The sequence below is a fragment of the Amblyraja radiata genome, chromosome 4 (genome assembly GCF_010909765.2).
Source record: "Amblyraja radiata isolate CabotCenter1 chromosome 4, sAmbRad1.1.pri, whole genome shotgun sequence".
Taxonomy (NCBI): Eukaryota; Metazoa; Chordata; class Chondrichthyes; order Rajiformes; family Rajidae; genus Amblyraja; species Amblyraja radiata.
In genome coordinates, this window is record NC_045959.1 from 67,631,085 (window position 1) to 67,655,538 (window position 24,454).

At 43.9% G+C, this 24,454-nt stretch overlaps 1 protein-coding gene across 4 annotated transcripts in view; it reads left to right on the plus strand.

Moving 5' to 3' along the window:
- The first annotated feature begins 260 nt into the window (after nt 1–260).
- The window catches only part of mapre2 (microtubule associated protein RP/EB family member 2), a 71,238-nt gene continuing 47,044 nt past the window's right edge, over nt 261–24,454 (plus strand). The window contains exon 1 of one of the 4 annotated variants that reach the window (XM_033019693.1): nt 261–444. Coding sequence is in view for 1 of the 4 variants with exons in the window: in XM_033019690.1 (XP_032875581.1) it covers nt 17,035–17,165 (131 nt within the window). In the remaining 3 variants the exon portion in view is untranslated. Of the gene's footprint in view, nt 445–16,936; nt 17,166–17,693; nt 17,856–24,454 lie in introns of those variants that run through there. The other 3 variants (XM_033019690.1, XM_033019694.1, XM_033019692.1) reach the window with 3 other exon arrangements.

Below are 24,454 nucleotides of genomic sequence, written 5' to 3' on the forward strand. Positions count from 1 at the left end.
AGCACTGGTGCGAGATTTACACGCGGAAAAAAAAACCTGTGAGTACAAATTCAGTGTTAAGAGCGAATTGTTGGACGCGGTGCAAGTGGGGGAAAGGCGGTGTTTCACCCTACACGGGGCAGCTAATGGCCGGCTGCTTTGTCATTCGGGATGTGGGCGACAGAAGCCCTCGGGAGAATCGCGGCTGATGTTTACTGGCAGCTGCTGCTCGCCTGACAGCGGCTGTGGGTGGGAGGGAGGGAGGTGTTCAAAGCGAAACGCAAACAACCGGGTTGGGTACAAAAGGGATACAAAGGCCGAGTCTCAAACTGTGCGTGCACTGGGTTTTAAAATGGTTTAAAAAAAATCTCCATGACCTGCCCACCCGGGTATCACAAACGTCAGCGACGCATTTGAGGTCTGCGTCACATTGTGAGGGGCAGAGGCAAATGGAAGCACTTAAAAGTAAGTACAAAACCACGCCAAAAGATTACCATCCGAATATTGCCATTTTTTATGGAATATGACAGTGAATATCCTAGCACAAAGTTTAGAACAAGTTTCTCCTCGAGAGGAGGAAAAGAGTTTGACCACCAAAGGAAATTAAGTGTGAACCTTCAGTAAATGTTAATGGATTGCAATCAGACGTTGGGGGTTGGGCTGGAAGTTAATTATTTTCCTGGGAACATATTTAATGAAAGTTTTGACGTGTAATATCAAAAATACATTGTAATGTAACCATTTCATTTTGGACTTGTTGTCTCAATACTATGATGTCATTTCAGTTTTTTCCCACTGAAGATAAAGTGATTTACAACATTACAGTTATTAGTTTGTTCAAAGGCAGTTGAGAACTAGTCCTACTGATGAATTTCACGTGTTTTATGTGTCTGCAAGGTTAGCTGACAATATATTTTTTAAAGGTTTGGTTTGGACTTGTATGTCCACTATCCACAGTTCAGTTCTTCAGTAATCCACAGTTCAGTTCTTCAGTAGAAGAAGTGAGAAAAGAACAACTTCCTTGGACGAGAGAGTCTGAAGATTCTGACCTGAACCATCACCCTTTCTTTTTATCCAAAAATGCTGCCTAACCTGCTGAGTTACTTCAGCATTTTGTGTCTATCTTCGGTATAAACCAGCATCTGCAGTTCCTTCCTGCACATCTTTCTTGGATGAGTGCATTTCACAGTACATAGAATAGAATGCCATTTATTGTCATTCAAACAGACATGGTTCGAACGAAATTTCGTTCCTGCAATCATAACATCAAAAAAAAAACCCAAGGCGCACAATTAACACAATTTACATAAACATCCATCACAGTGAATCTCCAGACACCTCCTCACTGTGATGGAAGGCAAAAGTCTTGTCTCTTCCCTGTTCTTTATTCTTCTCCCGCGGTCAAGCAGTCCAACTGCTGCGTCGAGGCGACCGTGGCACCTGATGTCAAAGCCCCCGGCGGGCGATGGTAAGTCCAGCGGCCGTTAAAGCCGCGCCGGGCGATGTAAGGCCCTGCTCTGGGTCATTTTAACACCGCGATTCAGGCGAGAGAAGTTGCCGTTGCGGGAGCTCCGATAAGCGGTCTCGGAAATGCAGGTCCATTGCGAGCTCCCGATGTAACCGTCCACCGGGCCTGCAGCCGGAGTCACTGAAGCTCCGAAGTCGGGTCGCAGCCGCGCGCCACCACAGCTGTCCATGCTCCGAAGTCGGCCAGCTCCGCGATGGTGAGTCCGCAGGCTCCACGACTGGAGCCCTCAGGTTGGTTCCGGTTGGAGGCTGCTGGCTCCACGATGTTAGGCCCAACGACAACGGAGACCCGACAGGGAAAAGGTCGGGTCCCCGTACAGGGAAGAGATTAAAAAGTAGCCTCCCCCCTCTCCCACATATACACATCTAAAAAATAAAACCAAAAACATACACCTAACAGGACAAAAAGAGAGAAAAGACGGATGGACTGCAGTCGATTTTGGTTTTCACAACCCCGTGCCATTGAAAGTAATTCTTGAATTACCATCCTTGCCTTTGTTTCACCAGTCCTCTTTTCTAGCTCCTGAATTTCTGCTGATGGAATGTTATCACCTTTCTTTGCTGTGTTATTGTTTTAATGTAGGTCATGATTTAATGCAGAATACTAATATTCTTTATTGTGGTATCACCAAGACAGATGTGCATGTGATCTCAATCAAGCCTGCTATATGTTTCTTTGAAACAAGTGTTATTCCATGCTTTGTGTACAAATTACTCTTCACTCTTCTTACAACCACCACCATAATCCAGCAGTCAAGATCCAGTCAATGCTACAGATTGTTCTGAATACATCCCTCCAATTCATATGTAACTCCCTAGTTTAGTTTGTTATCACTGACTTTCTCTACTCCTGAGCTTCCTGTAGATGACGGCAAGCTTCAGCCACCACAAATCATGCAGTCCATGAGTTTCTTGGCACTTTCTGTGTACTTCAGTTTCAGCAGTTGAGATGTATCCTTCATGTGGTTTTCAGTACATATACAGCCTGGATGTAATGGGTGATGTTTCGTACAGATTTAAAAACATGTTGCTGTATTTATATGTGGAATATTAAGTCTGATCTCTGATCTGGATTTAGGGGTGATGCTAATCTTTAATGGGGTTCAAGGACGATCGTTAAACTTTCTGGACAAGAGGCCTTTTTGGAAGGGACGAGGGGTATCTTGGAAACCGAGTGAGATCTTTTTGTGCACTAGGAGCATTAAAGAGAAATTGCCTCTCCAAAGTTAAATGTCTTTTTCAGCTATTCAGTTTCCTGATATAATTCAGATAATATTCATGGCTTTCTTGTTTTTAAAACAAAACAAACTTTCCGAAGGGAAGCTGGCCAGGAATATAAAGAAGGACTGTAAAAGCTTATTTCGATATGTTAGGGGAAAAAGAGTAGCAAAGTCAAATGTGGGTCCCTTGAAGGCAGGCACGGGTGAAATTATTATGGGGAACAAGGATAGCTAATGTTATCCCACTTTTCAAGAAAGGAGCGAGAGAGAAAACGGGGAATTACAGACCAGTCAGCCTGACTTCGGTGGTGGGAAAGATGCTGGAGTCAATTATTAAAGAGGTAATAATGGGGCATTTGGATAGCAGTAAAATGATTAGTCCAAGTCAGCATGGATTTATGAAAGGGAAATCATGCTTGACTAATCTTCTGGAATTTTTTGAGGATGTGACAAGTAAAATGGATAAAGGGGTGCCAGTGGATGTAGTGTATCTAGACTTTCAGAAAGCCTTTGATAAGGTCCTGCACGGGAGACTGGTGACTAAAATTAGAGCACATGGTATTGGGGGTAGGGTGCTGACATGGATGGAAAATTGGTTGGCAGACTGGAAGCAAAGAGTAGGAGTGAACGGGAACTTTTCAGAATGGCAGACAATGGCGAGTGGAGTGCCGCAAGGCTCAGTGTTGGGGCTGCAACTGTTTACCATATATATTAATGATTTGGAAGAGGGAATTAGGAGCAACACTAGCAAGTTTGCGGATGGCACAAAGCTGGGTGGCAGTGTGAGCTGTGAAGAGGATGTTAGGAGGTTGCAGGGTGACTTGGACAGGGTGAGTTAGTGGGCAGATGCGTGGCAGATGCAGGTATAATATAGATAAATGTGAGGTTATCCACTTTGGCGGCAAAAACAAGGGGGCAGATTATTATCTCAATGGGGTTAGGTTAGGTAAGGGGGAGGTGCAGCGAGACCTGGGCGTCCTTGTACACCGGTCACTGAAAGTTGGCTTCCAGGTACAGCAGGCAGTGAAGAAAGCTAATGGAATGTTGGCCTTCATAACAAGAGGATTGCAGTATAGGAGTAAAGAGGTTCTTCTGCAGTTGTATAGGGCTCTGGTAAGACCACATCTAGAGTATTGTGTACAGTTTTGGTCTCCTAATTTGAGGACATCCTTGTGATTGAGGCAGTGCAGCGTAGGTTCACGAGATTGATCCCTGGGATGGCGGGAATGTCATATGAGGAAAAATTGAAAATACTAGGCTTGTATTCACTGGAGTTTAGAAGGATGAGGGGGATCGTATAAAAACATATAAAATTATAAAAGGACTGGACAAGCTAGATGCAGGGAAAATGTTCCCAATGTTGGGCGAGTCCAGAACCAGGGGCCACAGTCTTAGAATAAAGGGGAGGTCATTTAAGACTGAGGTGAGAAAAAACGTTTTCACCCAGGGAGTTGTGAGTTTATGGAATTCCCTGCCACAGAGGGCAGTGTAGACCAAGTCACTGGATGGATTTAAGAGAGAGTTAGATAGAGCTCTAGGGGCTAGTGGAGTCAAGGGATATGGGGAGAAGGCAGGCATGGGTTATTGATAGGGGCGATCAGCCATGATCACAATGAATGGCGATGCTGGCTCGAAGGGCCGAATGGCCTCCTCCTGCACCTATATTCTATGTTTCTTCTATGTTTCTATCATTCCAGCTGAGCCATAGAATGATACAGTGTAGAAACAGGCCCTTCGGCCCAACTTGCCCATACTGGCCAACATGTCCCAGCTACACTAATCCCACCTGCCTGCATTTGGTCCATATCTGTCCAAACCTGTCCTATCCATGTACCTTCTGGAAATAAAATTTTGGCCTGGCAATTATTCTGCTCCTTAAACCTGGAATGAGGTGCATTGTAACAAATGTTGATGTTTTATCAATTTTATCTAGCTTAGAAACATAGAAAATAGGTGCAGGAGTAGGCCATTCGGCCCTTCGAGCCTGCACCGCCATTCAATATGATCATGGCTCATCATCCAACTCAGTATCCTGTACCTGCCTTCTCTCCATACCCCCTGATCCCTTTAGCCACAAGGGCCACATCTAACTCCCTCTTAAATATAGCCAATGAACTGGCCTCAACTACCTTCTGCGGGAGAGAATTCCAGAGATTCAGCACTCTCTGTGTGAAAAAAGTTTTCCTCATCTCGGTCCTAAAAGATTTCCCCCTTATCCTTAAACTGTGACCCCTTGTTCTGGACTTCCCCAACATCGGGAACAATCTTCCTGCATCTAGCCTGTCCAACCCCTTAAGAATTTTGTAAGTTTCTATAAGATCCCCCCTCAATCTTCTAAATTCTAGCGAGTACAAACCGAGTCTATCCAGTCTTTCTTCATATGAAAGTCCTGACATCCCAGGAATCAGTCTGGTGAACCTTCTCTGTACTCCCTCTATGGCAAGAATGTCTTTCCTCAGATTAGGAGACCAAAACTGTACGCAATACTCCAGGTGTGGTCTCACCAAGACCCTGTACAACTGCAGTAGAACCTCCCTGCTCCTATACTCAAATCCTTTTGCTATGAATGCTAACATACCATTCGCCTTCTTAACTGCCTGCTGCACCTGCATGCCTACTTTTAATGACTGGTGTACCATGACACCCAGGTCTCGTTGCATCTCCCCCTTTCCTAATCGGCCACCATTCAGATAATAATCTACTTTCCTGTTTTTGCCACCAAAGTGGATAACCTCACATTTATCCACATTATACTGCATCTGCCATGCATTTGCCCACTCACCCAGCCTATCCAAGTCACCTTGCAGCCTCCTAGCATCCTCCTCACAGCTAACACTGCCCCCCAGCTTCGTGTCATCCGCAAACTTGGAGATGTTGCATTCAATTCCCTCGTCCAAATCATTAATATATATCGTAAATAGCTGGGGTCCCAGAACTGAGCCTTACGGTACCCCACTAGTCACTGCCTGCCATTGTGAAAAGGACCCATTTACTCCTACTCTTTGCTTCCCGTCTGCCAGCCAGTTCTCTATCCACATCAATACTGAACCCCCAATACCGTGTGCTTTAAGTTTGTATACTAATCTCTTATGTGGGACCTTGTCGAAAGCCTTCTGGAAGTCCAGATACACCACCTCCACTGGTTCTCCCCTATCCACGCTACTAGTTACATCCTCGAAAAATTCTATAAGATTCGTCAGACATGATTTACCCTTCATAAATCCATGCTGACTTTGTCCAATGATTTCACCACTTTCCAAATGTGCTGCTATCCCATCTTTAATAACTGATTCTAGCAGTTTCCCCACTACCGACGTTAGACTAACAGGTCTGTAATTCCCCTTTTTCTCTCTCCCTCCCTTTTTAAAAAGCTACCCTCCAATCCTCAGGAACTACTCCAGAATCTAAAGAGTTTTGAAAAATTATCACTAATGCATCCATTATTTCTGGGGCTACTTCCTTAAGTACTCTGGGATGCAGCCTATCTGGCCCTGGGGATTTATCGGCCTTTAATCCATTCAATTTACCTAACACCACTTCCCGTCTAACCTGGATTTCACTCAGTTCCTCCATCTCATTTGACCCCCGGTCCCCTGCTATTTCCGGCAGATTATTTATGTCTTCCTTAGTGAAGACGGAACCAAAGTAGTTATTCAATTGGTCTGCCATGTCCTTGTTCCCCATGATCAATTCACCCGTTTCTGACTGCAAGGGACCTACATTTGTTTTAGCTAATCTTTTTCTCTTCACATATCTATAAATGCTTTTGCAGTCAGTTTTTATGTTCCCTGCCAGTTTTCTTTCATAATCTATTTTCCCTTTCCTAATTAAGCCCTTTGTCCTCCTCTGCTGGTCTCTGAATTTCTCCCAGTCCTCTGGTAGGCTGCTTTTTCTGGCTAATTTGTACGCTTCATCTTTTGTTTTGATACTATCCCTGATTTCCCTTATTATCCACAGATGCACTACCTTCCCTGATTTATTTTTTTGCCAAACTGGGATGAACAATTGTTGTAGTTCATCCATGCAGTCTTTAAATGCCTTCCATTGCATATCCACCGTCAACCCATTAAGAATCAATCGCCAGTCTATCTTGGCCAATTCACGTCTTATACCCTCAAAGTTACCTTTCTTTAAGTTCAGGACCCTTGTTTCTGAATTAACGATGTCACTCTCCATCCTAATGAAGAACTCAAAACGCTTGCACCCAAAACGCCTGCTTTTGAATGTTAAAGTTAGTATTAAGTGTAAATGCTTTGGCACTTCTGTGTGACACACAGGTTCTGATTGCAACAGGTTTCAGTTTACTGCTAACAGTTATTAACATTTAAAAATGCTTGAAATAGTAAAATGCTAACTAAGGTTTGAAATATTAAAATGTAACTATGAAAAACACTAATAATTACACTAACTACTTTTGCTACCAAAATCCCAAATCAATAAAGTAATTCCTATACCTGTTGTACCTTACTTTAAATGTTTCCCCCTCTGCTTTCTCTTTTCCACTTGAACCCTCTCAATAGGTTTGGAAGAAGATATTTAAACAGTTGAATCCTAAAATCATTAACCTTTCTCATAACTTTGACATGATTTCTTTGTTCCTAAGACGTATTTTCAGTTGTTGATGCTATTTTTCTCCTCTTACTGTAGAACCAATATTTTGCACTTAAATATGTCTCTCTGGAAATTAATCTCTAAAGGCTTTAAAAAAAAAAACTATTACTGCACTGAGGATCAGGGCAGATAGGAATTGCATCATAAGTGTAAAGGGCCTGTCCCACTTTCACGACTTAATTCACGACCTCTGCCGCGTTTGCCCTTGAATCGTACTCGCAGCATGGTCATCACAAGGCCGTAGGTAGGTTGTGATGCTAGTCGTAGGTATTCGTGTCATCAAGTAGGTCGGGGCGTTTTTCTAGCCTGATGAAAAATGTCCACGAGTAAAAAAAGGTTGTGAAAGTGGGACAGGCCCTTAAGTCGCACCATATTTTAATGAAGACTTTGATTTGCGATATTTCGGGAGAATGAAAATGATAAAAAATCTAATTCAGAGCATTACTAGATAAAGGTCGAAGCGAGTCATGAATTTGGGGTGAGGGCAAGAGAGAATATTTAGTGGATGTCACCAACCTATTATAGGAGATTTTGATAGAATAAGGAGTTTGAATAAGGGCATTTATACCTAGTGAGGCCAGTAGAGGAAAGTGTTAGTGTTCTGAGGCAAGAGAATTTGAAAAGGATGGATATAATGTTTGAGAAGAGAGAATCATGGACAATGTTGTTTAGTCTGAAGATCAAAGATGGAAATTGGACATTGATGAATTTGATGTGAATGAGTTAATAGTGAAAAAGATTTGGAAATGAACTTCCTGAGCGACACATTTATGTGTAAACATGAGATATGATTTAGGATATAACTGTGGTGTTATAATTATTGAATGCAGTACTCAATAGTACAGGACAGTGAATTAATGCAAATATTTAAATTGTATAGAGTTTATATAAACGTCAAAAGGAACATCACAATGTGTGTGTGTGTGTGGATCCCTTGGGAGGCTGATGTGAGTGAAATTGCAATTAGGAGTAAGAAATCTATTTTGCATTTGGACGAGAATAGACAAACATAGAAAACAAGTGGAGATCATGAATTTAATGAGTAATTTCTCCTGTAGTTTTCACATTTTATAGGTCCATAATCTGACTGACATTAGTTTTTAAAACGTTGCTGCAGGGATAGTTGGATTGGTAATGATCCTTGCCTTGGAAAGATACCAGCAAATGGAATAGTATCAAATAGAACACTCAAAAGAAGTAAAAAAAGAGAAATATGGGAACTTCAGGCTGGTAAGACTGACACTGGGTGTCATAAAAATGCTGGAATGCATTCTAACGAAGTGTTAACTAATGCACAATTATAAATGCAAAATATGTCTAGACAACAGACTTTAGACTCTAGAGATACAGCACGGAAACAGGCTAATTGGCCCATTGAGTCTGCGCCAACCAGTGATCCCTATACACTAGCACTATCCATCCCACAAAGGACAATTTACAACTATTTACAGAAGCCAATTAACCTACAAACCTGTTCGTCTTTGGGAAGAAACCTGAACACCCAGAGAAAACCCACACGGTCACGGCGAGAATGTACAAACTGTACAGACAGCACCCGCACTCAGGATTGAATACGGGTCTCTGGCGCTGGAAGGCAGCAACTCTACTGCTGTGCCACTGTGCACACAGTCTTCTGCAATCTTACTCATCGAGCCTTCCACATTCTTATCCAAATCGTTGATATACCGCCAACAGCAATGGGCCAGTCCCGATCCCCGAGGGCAGTATACAGGTGCAGTAGTAGAATTGCTGCCTTGCAGCATCAGAAACCCCGTTTCTATCCTGACTATGGATGCTGTCTGTATGGAGTTTGTACGTTCTCTTTGTAACCGCATGGCTTTACTCCGGGAGCTCTGGTTTACTCCACTATTCCAAAGACTTGCAGGTTTATAGATTAATTGGCTTCTGTAAATTGTCCCCAGTATGTAGGAAAGAACGAGTGTACAGGTGATTGTTGGTTGGTGTGGATTTGGTGGGCCACAGGGCCTGTTTCCACGCTATAACTCTAAACTCGCATCACTAATCACTGGCCGCCAGTCTGAAAAATTAGCTTCCACCCTCTGCTAACTTGCATGAAGCCATTTCTCTATCCAGTTGACCAACTCTCTCTGGATCCTCTATGATCTAACCTTCCAGAGAAGCCTATCATGCGAAACATTATCAAATGGCTTGCTGAAGTTCATATAGACAACATCTTGCTGAAGTTCATATGGACAACATCTAAGCTTTTCTCACATCAACCTTTGGTTTGAATATAGAACATACAGCACATTGCCACCTTTCGACCCTCAGTGTTTGTGCTGAACATGATGCTGGCAGAATTGATATCTTCTGCCTCCAATTCCCTGTGTTTCCATGTGCCTATACATAAGCTTCTTAAACACCATTATCGTATCTGCCTCCACCACCACCCCTTGCAATGTGTTCCAGCCCCCACCACATTGTGTGAATGAAAACAAAACTTCCCCTTCTCACTATTTAGTTATATCCTCTAATGTTGGATACGTCCACCTGGGGAAAATGGTTCTGACTGTCTACCCTATATCTACGCTTCCCTTGTGGTTAAAAAAATCTCAGATTCATAGGACACAAGCACCCACATAGAAAACCATGCTGATTATTCCTCAGAATCTGCTGCAGTAACCTGCCTACCACAGATGTTAGGCACACTAGCCAACAGTTTCCAGATTCTTCTTTCCAGCTCCTCTTAAATAGTACAGTAAACCTCGTTACTACAGACCTCTTTGTAATGGATTTTACTTACAGCAGACTGTCTCGTTAGGAAGATAAATACAAAATGCTGGAGTAACTCAGTGAGACAGGCAGTTTCTCTGGAGAGAAGGAATGGTTGACGTTTTGGGTCGAAACCCTTCTTCAGAAACACAGACTGCTAGTTACACAACAGAGGTCTTTGAAATTGACAAGACATTGCTTCAACACTTAACTCTCTTAAACAATGTAACAAACAGCTTTTAGTATTTTTACCTTACTAAATTAAAATTTTAGCTGTTAAAAAGAACTTTGTACACAGCAGACTACTGACCGACATCTGCTACAAACCCACTGACTCCCATGGCTATCTGGACTACACTTCTTCCCACCCTGCTTCCTGTAAGGACTATCCCCCTACTCCCAATTCCTCCATCTACACTGCATCTGCACCCAGGATGAGGTGTTCCAAACCAGGGCATCGGAGATGTCCACATTCTTTAGGGAACGGGGGTTCCCCTCTTCGACTGTAGATGAGGCTCTCACCAGGGTCTCCTCTATATCCCGTAGGTCCGCTCTCAATCCCCATCCCCTGCACTCGTAACAAGAACAGAGTCCCCCTTGTCCTCACCTTCCACCTTGTCCTAATCCTCCAACATTTTCGCCACCTCCAACGGGATCCCACCACTGGCCACATCTTCCCATCTCCTTGCCTTTCAGCTTTCTACAGAGACTGCTCCCTCCGTAACTCCCTGATCAATTCGTCCCTTCCCACCCAAACCACCCTCTCCCTTGGTATTTTCCCTTGCAACTACAGGAAATGCTACACATTTGGTTTGTCGCTTTACCTCCCCCCCCCCCCCCCCCCCCCCCACCCCCCCCTTGACTCCATCGAAGGACCCAAGCAGTCTTTCCAGGTGAGGCAGAGGTTCACCTGCACCTCCTCCAACATCATCTATTGCATCCGCTGCTCTAGATGTCAGCTGCTCTACATCGGTGAGACCAAGCATACGTTTGGCGATCGCTTCGCCCAACACTTCCGCTCGGTTCGCAATAATCAACCTGATCTCCCGGTGGCTCAGCACTTCAACTCCCCCTCCCATTCCGAATCTGACCTTTCTGTCCTGGGCCTCCTCCATGGCCAGAGTGAGTCCCACCACAAATTGGAGGAGCAGCACCTCATATTTCGCTTGGGCAGTTTACATCCCAGCGGTATGAACATTGACTTCTCCAATTTCAGGTAGTCCTTGATTTCTCCCTCATTCCCCTCCCTCCTTCCCCTCCCCTTCCCAGCTCGCCCATAGCCTATTGTCTCCGCATCTTCCTTTCTTCTTCCCCCCCCCCCCCCCCCCACCTCCACATCAGTATGAAGAAGGGTCTCGACCTGAAACATCACCTATTCCTTCGCTCCAGTTTCTCCAGCATTTTTGTTTACCTTTGTACACTCAGCAGGTTAGACAGGTTAGTGTGCCTGGAAGGTAAAATAGAGTTAATGTTTAAGGTCAATGTCCTTTCACCCTGATGTGCCTTGTTAGAAGATGATGTGTTACTCTTCAAGTTTACATTGAACTTCTTTGCAACAATAAAGTATTCAGTAAAGAAGTCTTCACTAAAGACTTGCCTCAAGATGTTTTGCTTTGTTAAAGGTAATATAGAGGCAAGTTGTACATTTGTGTTATTAATAATTCAAGGAAAATGTAAATTAGTCAATGCAAACATTTCAGAATATGGTAATTATTTAATTGTGGAAATGAATGCATTAATAATAGCCAAACTAAACAATAAACTGTCTCTGGCATGAGAAGGTTTGTTGTTATCTGAAATGTTAGAGCCTTTTGTATTTAAATAACTGTCTTGGGTCCTAGCAGCGCCACAGCAGTTAAATTTGTCCCCACCCCTCGTGTTGTATCAAGCCTTTCACAAATAGTTAGCATCACATAAGGTCAGATATGCTGGTTTTCTTCGGACAACGGTAAGATTTTAAATTTCTGTTCATAAAGGTGTTGCAAATTTCTTAATGATAAAGGAAATGATAAGGGAAGGTTGCAGTAACTATGTTTTGTATTGCAGTTTAAGATTACCCTGACCTACAAAATCAATATGATATAATTGGTTGCACACCAATCAGATGCCAATTTCAAATAGCTATTGAGTGTTGTGCTTCAATACGCAGGGTATCAATGTGGGTATGTACTCTAGCGATGTTTCCCCATGTTTTCTATGCTTTGATGTAAAATTGCACATTTGGAATTTAATAACGAATTTCTGTTCTATCCTAGAACAGAAAAAAAAATAACACCCGCAAATGTGCAGAGGCATCTTGGAGTACAAGTCTATATTGAATGTAAAGCAACACAAATAGAGTTGTAAAAAGGTGCACAATTTGGTTAGGCCATATTTGGAATAGTGTGAGTAGTTCTGGTTGCCCCATTTACAGGAAGGATGTGAAGGCTTTAGAGAGAGTACAGAAGAGGTTTGCCAGAATGCTGCTTGGATTAGAAGGTATTAGGTCCAAAGAGATGATGGACAACTTGAGTTGTTATATCTAGATCATCAGAGTCTGACGTAAGTCCTGATAAAGCTATATAAAATTATGAATGGCATAGACAATCACAATCCTTTTACCAACAATGAAAAGGTCAAAGTCTAGAGAGCTTTAAGATCAGAAGTTTTTAAAGATGTGCATGACAATTTTTTTTTAAGAGAGTGGTACATGGACACATTTATCTGTACTGTAGTAAATGCCTTACTATTTTTCTGTGTGCTTAAGCAAAGGAAGAATTTCATTGTCCTATACAGGGACACATGACAATAAACTCACTTGAACTTGAACATGCCTGGAATATGCTGCCAGGGGAGATGGTGAAAGCAGTTACGATAGTGGCATTTATGAGGCTTTTATATAAGCATGTGGATATTCAGGGAATGGAGCACTATGGACCATGTGCAGGCAGAAGGGATTAGTTTACTTTGGTTTTATTTTAGGCACAGATATGGGCCAAATGGCCTGTTCCTGTGCTATTCTATTTTCTATGTCAAATTGTACCTTGGGTCAAGTTGGGAAAAGATGGACTGGGGAAGCAGTAATAATTTAATTAAAAGTCGCTGCAATTCTTTATTAAACATGGATTTTGACTTGTTACTTATAGCTAAATATGCTGAGGAGGGGGGGGGGGGGGGTAGTGGAAGATAATGCTTCAATTTATACAATTAGTTTCACTATCTATTTCCAAAGATCATGGTAGGTATTTTCATGGTACAACTCTAACAATAAAGTTCAAGACAAGAACCATATCCAGACTCTTATAAGTAAAATTATATATATACCCTGATTTTGTAAATAATATTTAGGAGCTAAATATATTTAACTTAATTAATTTCCCTCATCCAATGTAGAATTCTCTGTTTTATCAGTCCGGAGTGGGGTTCCAACCCGAAACGTCGCCTATCCATATTCTCCAGGGATACTGCCTGACCCGTTAAGTTACTCTAGCACTTTGTGTCTTTTTTTGTAAAATCTTTGTTCCTTGTTAGAAATGTTAGAAATGTATGTCAGTTCTACTTGTATAGTTCAGCTCTTGCATATTTTGCTTTTTAAAAGAAAATTTGTCCATCTGCATCAAAGCTACTGGGTTGTAATCTAAGCGGCAAGATGTTTGTAATCAAAGTTTTGACAAAGTAGAACAAATCTAGTGTCTATGTTGTCTAACTGTGTGGTCAGAATTATTTGCCAACAATTGTATTTAACAGGAACACAAAAATGTTTTATTGTTAGTTCTTGTGTTTGCGAGGTGGCTAATCACTAATAAAATATCTTAAATGTTACATTTTTTATTGGGAATGCAACAATAAGAATAATAAACCACAATAACATCACTAAAAGATGATGAATAATCCATTGTACTCACAGCGGAAGCGTTGTTGAATATTGCATGGCCCAGAGTACAAAGTAATTTTGAGAGGCGAGTTTAAAGATGAGATGTATAGGAAGGCACTGCGGGTGCTGGTTTATATCGAAGATAGACCGAAAATGCTGGAGTAACTCAGCGGGACAGGCATCTCTGTAGAAAGAAGGAATGGGTGACGTTTCGGGTCGAGACCCTTCAGACTGAGAATCGGGGAGAGGGAAACTAAAGATATAATAATACATTTTATTTATGGGCGCCTTTCAAGAGTCTCAAGGACACCTTACAAAAATTTAGCAAGTAGAGGAAAAACATGTAAGGGGAATGAAATAAATAGTAGAGACATGACTAGTACACAAATTAAAGAAAGAATTCAATGCAAAACACAATATGCGGCAATTCAAGCACAGATGAAAAGGGAGGGGGACGTGGGGCTAAGGATAGGCAGAGGTGAAGAGATGGGTCTTGAGGCGGGACTGGAAGATGGTGAGGGACACGGAATTGCGGATCAGTTGGGGGAGGGAGTTCCAGAGCCTGGGAGCTGCCCTGGAGAAGGCTCTGTCCCCAAAACTGCGGAGGTTGGACTTGTGGATGGAGAGGAGACCGGCTGATGTGGATCTGAGGGACCGTGAGGGTTGGTAGGGGGAGGAGGTCAGTGAGATATGGGGGGGCCAGATGGTGGAGGGCTTTGTAGGTGAGGACCAGGATTTTGTAGGTGATATGGAAGGGTAAGGTGTAAAAACGACAGATCAAAGCAGACGATGGTCAAGGAAATGTAGAATTGTTCATTTTTATCTGAGGGGAAAGTGACAACGAGGCAAACAATGGGTAAAATTAATCGGGAGGACTGTGAAACTAGTCGAAGAATTAGGGTGGGAGAGGGACTGAAAGAGAGGGAAAGCAAGGGTTACTTGAAATGAGAGAAATCAATATTCTTACTGCTGGGTTTTAAGGTGCCCAAGCGAAATATGAAGTGCTATTCCTCCAATCTGCATTGGGCCTCGCTCTGACAATGGAGGAGGCTCCGGACGGAAAGGTCAGTGTGGGAATAAGAGGGGAAGTTAAAGTGTTTAGCAACCGGGAGATTGTGTCGATCTGGGCGGACTGAGTGGAGGTATTCAGCAAAACGATCGTCAAGCCTGCGCTTGGTCTTGCCGATATAGAGGAGCAGGGCCGGCCTTATGAGTTGCGGGGCTCAATTGGGAACAATTTTGGTGAACCCCAGGTTCCCAGCCAAGGTCTGTAGATTGATAGAAATATAATTAAAGTCTATTATAGACTTTATATCTCTATGGTAGAATGGAAAGTAATCAAAATGTGCACTTAAAAAGTGCATGCGACTTAATGGACCAAACAGATCTGAGCTACATTTTAATATAAAATTGGATACATGTAAGCCGACAAGTAACAAACAAAATGTGTAGATCACCTCTGAAAAGTACATAGTTACAATACCATTTATTTTAGTGACTGTGAAATGGAAAAAAAGTAATTTAATAAATAGATCCTGGAAAACCAATAACCATTGGTACAAAATCAGTCCAGGCATTACATTTTGGGCTTCAGCCCCATCCTACCCTTTGGGCTTCTACCCCATCCTAACTTAGTTGTGTGTGTTAGTTGTCTGTGCGTGATGTGTGTGTGTTAGTTGTCTGTGCGTTATGTGTGTGTGAGGGAAAGGGAGGAGGGAGGGAGAGAAGGGAGGAAGGACAGAAGGGAGGGAGGGAAGTAGAGAATGGAGGGAGGGAAGGAGAGAAAGAAGGGATGGAGCGAATGAGAGAAGGGGAGAGAGTGAGGAGGGAGGGAAGGAGAGAAGGGAGGGAGAGGGCCAGCGGCGGGAGCGGATGCCGAGGGAGAGGGTCGGCGGACGGGTGTGAGCTGAGACCGATGTTTGTAAACGTTGCTCCAACCCCTGACCTGGCCCTCCGTGTATCGTTCACCACGTCTCCCCGGGGAGAGGTGTGGAGCCGGGGCTGTGTGCGTGCAGCACGGCGACTGGAGTGGTGGGAGCGCTGCCGTGAACGAACGACCCACCTCCCCCTCTCCATTCCCCCTCACACCCCCTCCCCGTCTACCCCTTTCTTCCCCCTCTACTCTCTCGCCCCCCCCCCCCCCCCCCCCCTCCACCTGGGATAGATCTACCCGAGCTGAGAGTAGATAACTGGCACGGGGCCCCCTTGTGGCTAAGGGGATCAGAGGGTATGGAGAGAAGGCAGGTACGGGATACTGAGTTGGATGATCAGCCATGATCATATTGAATGGCGGTGCAGGCTCGAAGGGCCGAATGGCCTACTCCTGCACCTAATTTCTATGTTTCTATGTCTATGTTACTCGCGGGGCCCAATTGGGAACAATCGGTCCAATCGGCTTAAGGCCGGCCCTGTAGAGGAGTCCATAACTGGAAAAGCGGATACAGTAGATAAGGTTGGAGGAGGTACAAATGAACCTCTGCCTCACCTGAAAGGACTGCCGGGTCCTTGGACAGTCGAGGGAGGCGGTATAGGGACAGGTGTTGCATCTCCTGCGGTTGCAGGGGGAACTACTCAGGTGGATGCAGAGTCTCTTTCCCAGAGTAGGGGAATCAAGGACCAAGGTGAAGGGGAAAAGATCTAATTGGAATCTGAGGGGTAACTTTATCACACAGTGGGTGGTGGGTGTATGGAACGAGCTGCCAGAGGTGATAGTTGAGGCAGGGACTATCGCAACGTTTAAGAAACAGTTCAACAGATACTTGGATAGGACAGGTTTGGAGGGATATGGGCACAAACGCAGGCAGGTGGGGCTAGTGAAGATGGCACATGTTGGTTGGTGTTTCCACACAATGACTCTATGATGGAGGTGGCTCTGCGCTCAGTCCCCGGCGTGGGTTGCTAGGTCCTGCGAGCTCGTTGGTTGCTAGGGTAAAACCATGTCACGTGGCCGGGATGCCGCCGGACGTCTCTTTTTCCCCCTCCCCTCTCCCCCCCCCCCCCCCCCCCCCCCCGTACGCCTGACGTCAGCGCTGAGGTGGAGCAGAGCCCCGTAGTGAAGACACGGGCTCGCCGCCTAGCCTACAACACGCACTGAGAAATTGGTAGTCTGGGATGGCACCAATGCCTGGTCCCACACAACAAACACTTTCCCCAAACGGTGAGAATAATAACGACATCGTTCAAGACAATGGCACCATTATTCCTTTTCGGAAGCATACAGTGAGAGGGGAGCGTTCTTACAGGTAATGAGAGCTCTGTGTAGATATGGCTGGACATTGCAGCAGGATGAGGAAATGCAAGGGATTGCATAATAAAACTGTTAGAAGAATTTGAGTTTTATTTTTGCGTTTAAATAAAATTTGCCTAAAATTTGTATGTGGGGTAATTGGAAAATGAACAGCACAGGAAACTCGTTTGTTTATCCTGTCCTTGTGCTTTTTCTCTTCCTTCCTCCCCTCCCTCTTTGGTTGTGCTAGATCCTTCGGTGCCGTTATTTCTGATAAGATGAAGTAATTATTTTTGTGAAGTGGGACTGTACCATTTCAGTTACTGAAGGAGAGCCCAAGAAGATTTGACTGAAATAAAATGTAGGTAATAAACAGAAGAATCGAACACTCCCCAGCGCATTTCAAAAAATGGATTCCTCAAGATTGAGCTGCAGTTGGTGGTATTATTAAGCAAACCAGATTGATGGAGCTTGTAAAATTCTTGGACCTGATTGGTGGGATGTCTGACTGTCGAGGTCACCATGTCATGCATTCAGTGAGATTTCCTCTTGTAGCTGGCTTGTACAAAGGCGCTAGATCGCCAACCATTGAGGAAATGGGAGGATATGGCCAGTAAATGTAAAATACATTTCGCGTTTAGCTTTTTAAAAGAAAAAACAACCTCCCCTTTACAAAAGTGAACCGTGTAAAGAAGTATCAGAACTGGTGTGTGATTCGTTATTTAGATTTTCTTGTGTGTGGAGGAAAGCTTGTTTTTCTGTTTGAAAGGAAATCATTTTGGTTGCTGGATGTCTTCTCAATCAGCTATCGGAGAAATAGATATTTGTTGAAGCATGTTATCATTATTTGTTAATTACTGTGCGTGGATTATATATACGAACTGTTGCAATACTTATTATTTATCTAGCTTTAATTGTGGATAAAAATAACCAACCAGAATCTTTAGCTTATGAAAAGGGGCCCTTTCTAGGACTATGCAATTAGGCCTGTAGTTTTGCTGTTTGCATGCAATACTATATCTTGAATTTTGAAAGCATTTTAACCCATTTTATAAAATGTTTATGAAATGTTTAATGTTCTTAAAAGGATGCCACCTCTTATAATTCTTGTATTATAATATGAAGCTGGTTTGCTTTGTTTGGTAATTTATTATGAAAAGGGGAATTTGAATTACAGTTCTGTGTATTATGATGAACTGATATTCAAGTATTTGTACATTGGCCCTGCATTTGCTGTTTATTAATACTATATACATTTTGCTGTAGCTTGTAATGTAACTTAAATTGGTGTGAAATGAAGTAAAATGAGGAATATGTCTTTAAAAGCTGCTGCTATTTCTCTCTCGTTTTTGGAAATTGCGCCAGTAAATTGCATGTATTTATGTAAAGATTGAAACCAAATTTCTAGAGTTCAGTCATTGACAATAAGAAAAATATAACACTTGGTATGTTTTACACATAAAGTTAATTAATTCTGTAAATTTTCATTATGAAATATCGTTACAAAATATTTTCAGTTATTTCTTTGATGTAGGAGTTAAGATAAGTTGCAACAGTGCAAGTTGTTGATGAGAATGCACTTGGAGAACTATGTGCAATTCTGGTCACTCCGCTATAGGAAAGATGTTATTAAGGTGGAAAGGGTCCAGACATGGTTTAAAGATGTTACAGGGATTGGAGGGCTTGTGTTATAAAGAGTGGTTGAAAAAGCTGGAACTTTCCTCCTCGGGGTGTAGAAAGGTGCGCGTGACCTCTTAACGAAATGTAAAATTATGAGGGGCATTGGTAATGTGAACAGTCCTTTTTATCTCAAGGTAGGGTAGCCTAAAATTAATGGGCAAACATTTAAGATGAGAGGAAAAAGATTTCAAAGGGACCTGTGAGGCAAATTTTTCCGGAGGGTTTAGTATATGGAATGGACTGCCAGAGATGGCTGTAGAGGTAGGTACAATTATAATGTTTATAAAAAAAACAAAACATTTAGACATGGGTTCAGAGAGATATGGGCCAAACACAGGTAAATAAGACTAGTTCTGATTGGCATGGGCAAGTTGTGCTTATTACTACGATGTTTAACTCTGACTTTATTGTTTACCGAACATTAATGTTTTAAAATATATCCGTATATCAGAATGAGGCCATCGTTGCCAACACTTTGTATTGCCCATCTTTAATTGCTGTTGATGGGTAGTTTTGACCCATCATCTTGAAGTGCTGTAATGTTTCTGGTTAATGTTCTCTAATGCTGAAGAGAAGTGTGATCCAGAATTTAAACTCTATAATAATGAAAGCATAACTATATATTTCCAAGTCGCGGTGATCTAGGGCCTGGAGGTGAACTGGGAGTATTCACATCCTCCTTTCTCTTTCTCCTTGTTGGTTAAGGTTGCAGGTTTGGGAAGATAGATACAAAATGCTGGCATAACTCAGTAGGACAAGCAGCATCTCTGGCTAGAAGGAATGGGTGATGTTTCAGGTTGCAACCCAGATTTGGGTGATGCAAGGAATTGCAGTGAAGATTGCAGATCACTCTACCACCATGATTTGACCGTGGTGGGGTGAACGAATGTTTAGGGATGTGGATGGAATGCAGTTAGATTACGATGTCAAATTTCTGGAATGTTATTGGAGCTGCATTCATCAAGGCGAGCAGCGAGTATTCTATTGCACTCCGGACATGTATTATACATGGTGGAATGGCCTGCTGTGTGAAGAACCAAAGTGTTTGTGTGGTTGATCCAGTTAAGTTTCTGGACCATGAGGATGTTATTGATGAGGTGTGGTGTTGTGGTTTTTGTATAAGCAAACGTACTCATTCTGATTTTGTGATAGAATGTCTTGGTGAAGCAGCTGAAGATGGTTGAACCCAGGATATGCCATTAACTTGCGCGATAATGTTATGAGGCTGGCTTGGTTGACTTTCATCATCCATTATGAAAGATATGACTCCAATCATTGGGAGTGCTTTTGAAAATTTACTTCAGTTTTACCGATGTTTCTTGGTGCCACATTTAACCAAACAGACTTGATGTCAAAGCCAGGCATTATCACCTCTTAAATTCAACTCTTTGATGTGTGTTTGGAGTAAAGCTGTGATACGGTCTTGGCAAATTTCAACTGGGCATTGTGAACAGGTTATTGATGAGTAAACTTTGCTTGATATAATTACCAATAACATCTTACATCAATGCTGCTGATTGTAATAAACCGTCATTAGCAGGACTAGATTTGTCGACTTGGTGTTATGAGCAATTTTCCACATTATGGGGTAAATATCAGTGTTTTTGTGCATGGATGGTCCTGGAGCACTTTTTCTATACTGCTGAAAGGACATTGATCTTTGCTTTACATCGTGCTCTGTTATTTCTTGATATTGTGTAAAGGGCCTGTCCCACGTGGAGATTTTATTCGGCGACTACCGGCATCATATCAGGGTTGCCAAAAGATTTTGAATATTTCAAAATTCAGCAGCGACAAAAAAAATGATGCAACACTTGAAAAAACACCGCGCGTCAATACGTCATCTCGCCGCAAATTTTTCGGTGACCTGATATGTCAGTCAATGAAACTGGCAGTCGCTGAAAAAAATCTCCAAGTGAGACAGGCCCTTAAGTAAATCAAATTGACTGAAAAACTGCTTTTGAGATGTGGGGGTTTTCCAGGGATTCTGAAATGAATTGTATATTGGCACATGGGCATCGTCCTCATTGTGAATGTGTATGTTCTTGGACGTACATCCTCCCTTTAATGGTTTGCAACCAGATGTGGTAGGACTGCAGAGCTTTGAGGTGATCTATTGTCTGTGGGAGTACTTTTTTTCCTCTTGAATGTTTTGTAATGCTTGACGTGCAATCCTGTGTAGCAGCTTCACCAGACTTATTCTCGTGATTAGGTTTGTTCCGTGCTACTTCAGGTATGTCCCACTTCATTCGAAAGCAGACTTGGTTTTAAATAAGCCATAAAAAAGTGAAATAGCACGGAACAAACCTAACCACGAGAATAAATCTGGTGAAGCTGAAGATGTACTAGGTCTCTAGGTTATGGTGATGTTCATTTCTGCTACTGTTGATGGTCCATTGTTTCCCAGTTTTCTGTATCAAGACCTGTTCTGAGGTTATCCCCTTTAGCACAGGGATGATAGCTTCCATGTGAAGGTTGGTCTTTGTCTCTTCAAGGTCTGCAATATGGCTATGCCTGAAAATAATGTAATTGGTAGAATGTACTTGCCACTTGGTGATGGTCTTGAAGGCACCTGCTAGACAGCGTTTGATGTCCTTGCCAACTTCTGAACTTTTTCCAAGTCTTCTTGCGTATGACGTGCACAGCCTAAAATTATAGATTAAGGGTAGACATCCAGGTCAGGACAACATCAGTTACTGGGTAGATGGCTTTGATGCCACCAGGGAAAAGCCTCAGTGAGCAGTCATTCACGATGTGTAGGATGGTCTGGTCTGGATGTCCGCAGTAGCAAGCAGGGCTGTCTGTCACCCCCTCCCCACTAATGCAGGTGATGGATGTTCTTGCATGGAGGGTGCAGATTCTGTTCAGGGTTAGCCAGTGCCTGCGATGGAGATCAAAACCCGGTGGTTTCACTGTGGGTTCTGTGATCTGGATCTGGATGTAATGCGCTGAAAAGCTCTAGGTAGAGCATCACTCAGCACTATGATGATGGTGGACGTGCTAGTCGAAATGGAGATGCGTTTGGATGGAATCTTTGTATGTGTTGATGTATTGGAGATCTCTGATGGTGGTTGGTAGGGTATTCCAATTCCTTGCTGTCTTGTAGAAAAACGAGTTAGAAAGTGCTAATGAAGTGCTGTGCGGAATGAAATAATTTCCAGGTTGGTAGCTTCTGGTTGACATGCCTAAGGGTGCTTGGATTAACTGGATGTGGTCCTCCATCTTTAAATCAATAGTGGTACTCTTGATCTTGTGGAATGTTATCAGTCTGATGAACTTGCGACGAGTAGTAGGTGGATGAAGTTTAAGGTCCTTTATCATGCTGGAGACTGAGCTCTGCCACTTGTAGTTGTTAGATATGAACCTTGCTGCTCTGTTTTGCACTGCCTGGATCTTATTGATGTTTCCTTGAGTGAAAGGATCCCACACGGAGCAGCAATATTCAACAAGTGGACATACAAGACTTTTATATGCTTGGATCTTAACTTCTTTGGGTGCGTTTTGCAGATTGCAACGTAGAAAGCCGATGACATTGCTGGCTTTGGCCATTACCCCTTCCACATGCTTGTTCCGTTTCATGTTTTCAGACAAAGTAACTCCTAAGTATTTATGACTAGAAACTGCCTGAATAGGAAGCTTCCTTGCCCATGTTTGTTCTGATGCCATGTGATTTCATGGGGACTGCTGTCAATGTTGATGACTCGGAGCTACCCTCTTCAACCTGTAGAACAGTGCCACCGGTAATAATAGAAATACAGTATGGAAATGGGCCTTCCAGCCAAAATCTCAAAGGTGGGCCTGTTCCGTAGGTGCGATACAACAGAGCAAAAGTTGGTGATGGAAAGTCAGGTATGTTGTCTTTGAGTATGAATCCCCCCCCTCAACTCCATCCAAGGACCCAAGCAGTCTTTCCAGGTGAGGCAGAGGTTCATCTGCACCTCCTCCAACCTCATCTATTGCATCCGCTGTTCTTGGTGTCAACTGCTCTACATCGGTGAGACCAAGCGCAGGCTTGGCGATCGCTTCACCCAACCTGAACCAACCTGATCTCCCGGTTGCTCAGCACTTCAACCCCCCCTCACATTCTGAATTCGACCTTTCTGTTCTGGGCCTCATCCATGGCCAGAGTGAGTCCCACCGCAAATTGGAGTAGCAGGAGGGGTGAGAGGGAGATGGAGATGGGGAGGGGGAGTGTGTGGGGGAGGGGGAGAGAGGGATGGGGATGGGGGAGGGGGGGGGGGATGGGATAGGGGAGGGAGGGGTAAGAGTGTGGAGGGAGAGAGGTGGGGGGAGAGAGGGGAAATAGTGGGGAGGGAGAGTGGAAGTCCATCTGTTCCCCATTCCCTTTCACCCCCAATCCTCTTTCTCTATTCCCACACACGTGATGACGCGCTTCGACACAGGCTGCGGGGTGGGAGGGGCTGGGGCTGCTGCAAAGGCATATGTAAATGGATCCATTCCGATTGGACATCTGTGAGCATTGGGCATTGTGACATCACACGATGGAACGTTGCATTGTGACATCACACGATTGAACGTTCACCAACATGTTATGGCTGAGAGCTGTTTTATTTTGAAATTTTGGGGGGGGTGGGGGGGAGAAGGATTTTATTAAAAAATGTGTACATAAACACAAAAGTGAAATCTCTACCGAAATGGAAAAAATCTCGGCGATTCTGCGCCTGGTGTTGGCGTAGCAACGAATCAAAGGCTGGCAGCCACAAGTCAGGCAGGCGGCAGGCAGCCACAGACTTTTATATACAGGTGCACAACCTTTTATCCGAAAGCCTTGGGACCAGACACTTCTCTGATTTCGGAATTTTTCGCATTTCCGAATGGAAGATTTTTAGCGTAGATTAGGTAGGTAGCGTGGGCGGCTTGAAAAGTCTGGAGCGGCTGCCTCCTCCCCGGAGACCGGGGAATCATTGTAAATCATTGCTTAAATGTTAGTCAGTTAGTTTCGAGGGATTTTATGTGGTGGGGGGGTGAAGGGGGAAACTTTAATTCTTAGTCCCCTACCTGGTCGGAGAGGCGGAGAGTGGGCAATGCCTTACCGGGTCGCCGTGCAGTAAGCTCCGGAGCGCTGTGGCTGCCGACTCCCAACATCGCGGAGCTGGGGGCTGCGGGCGTCCGGCCGCGGGCGGCGCCGGTTGGAGCTCCGACCCCGGCAACTCTACCCCTGGCTGCGCGGCGCTCCAAATCCAGCGCCGCCCGCAGCCCCAGCTCCGCGATGTTGGGAGTCGGCGGCGTCGCAGTGCTGGGATACCAGCGGGGAGCTGGCAATGCCTTACCGGGTCGCCGTGCGGTAAGCTCTGGAGCGCTGTGGAGCGGATTTGGAGTGCCACGCAGCCAGGGGTAAAGTTGCCGGGGTCGGAGCTACAACCGGCGCGGCCGGACGCCCGCAGCCCCAGCTCCGCAATGTTGGGAGTCGGCGGCCACAGCGCTCCGGAGCTTACTGCATGGCGACCCGGTAAGGCATTGCCCGCTCCCCGCCTCTCCGACCAGGTAGGGGACTAAGAATTAAAGTTTCCCCCTTCACCTCCCCCCCCCCCCCTTCACATAAAAGCCCTCCAAACTAACTGACTAACATTTAAGCAATGATTTACAATGAATCCCCGGTCTCCG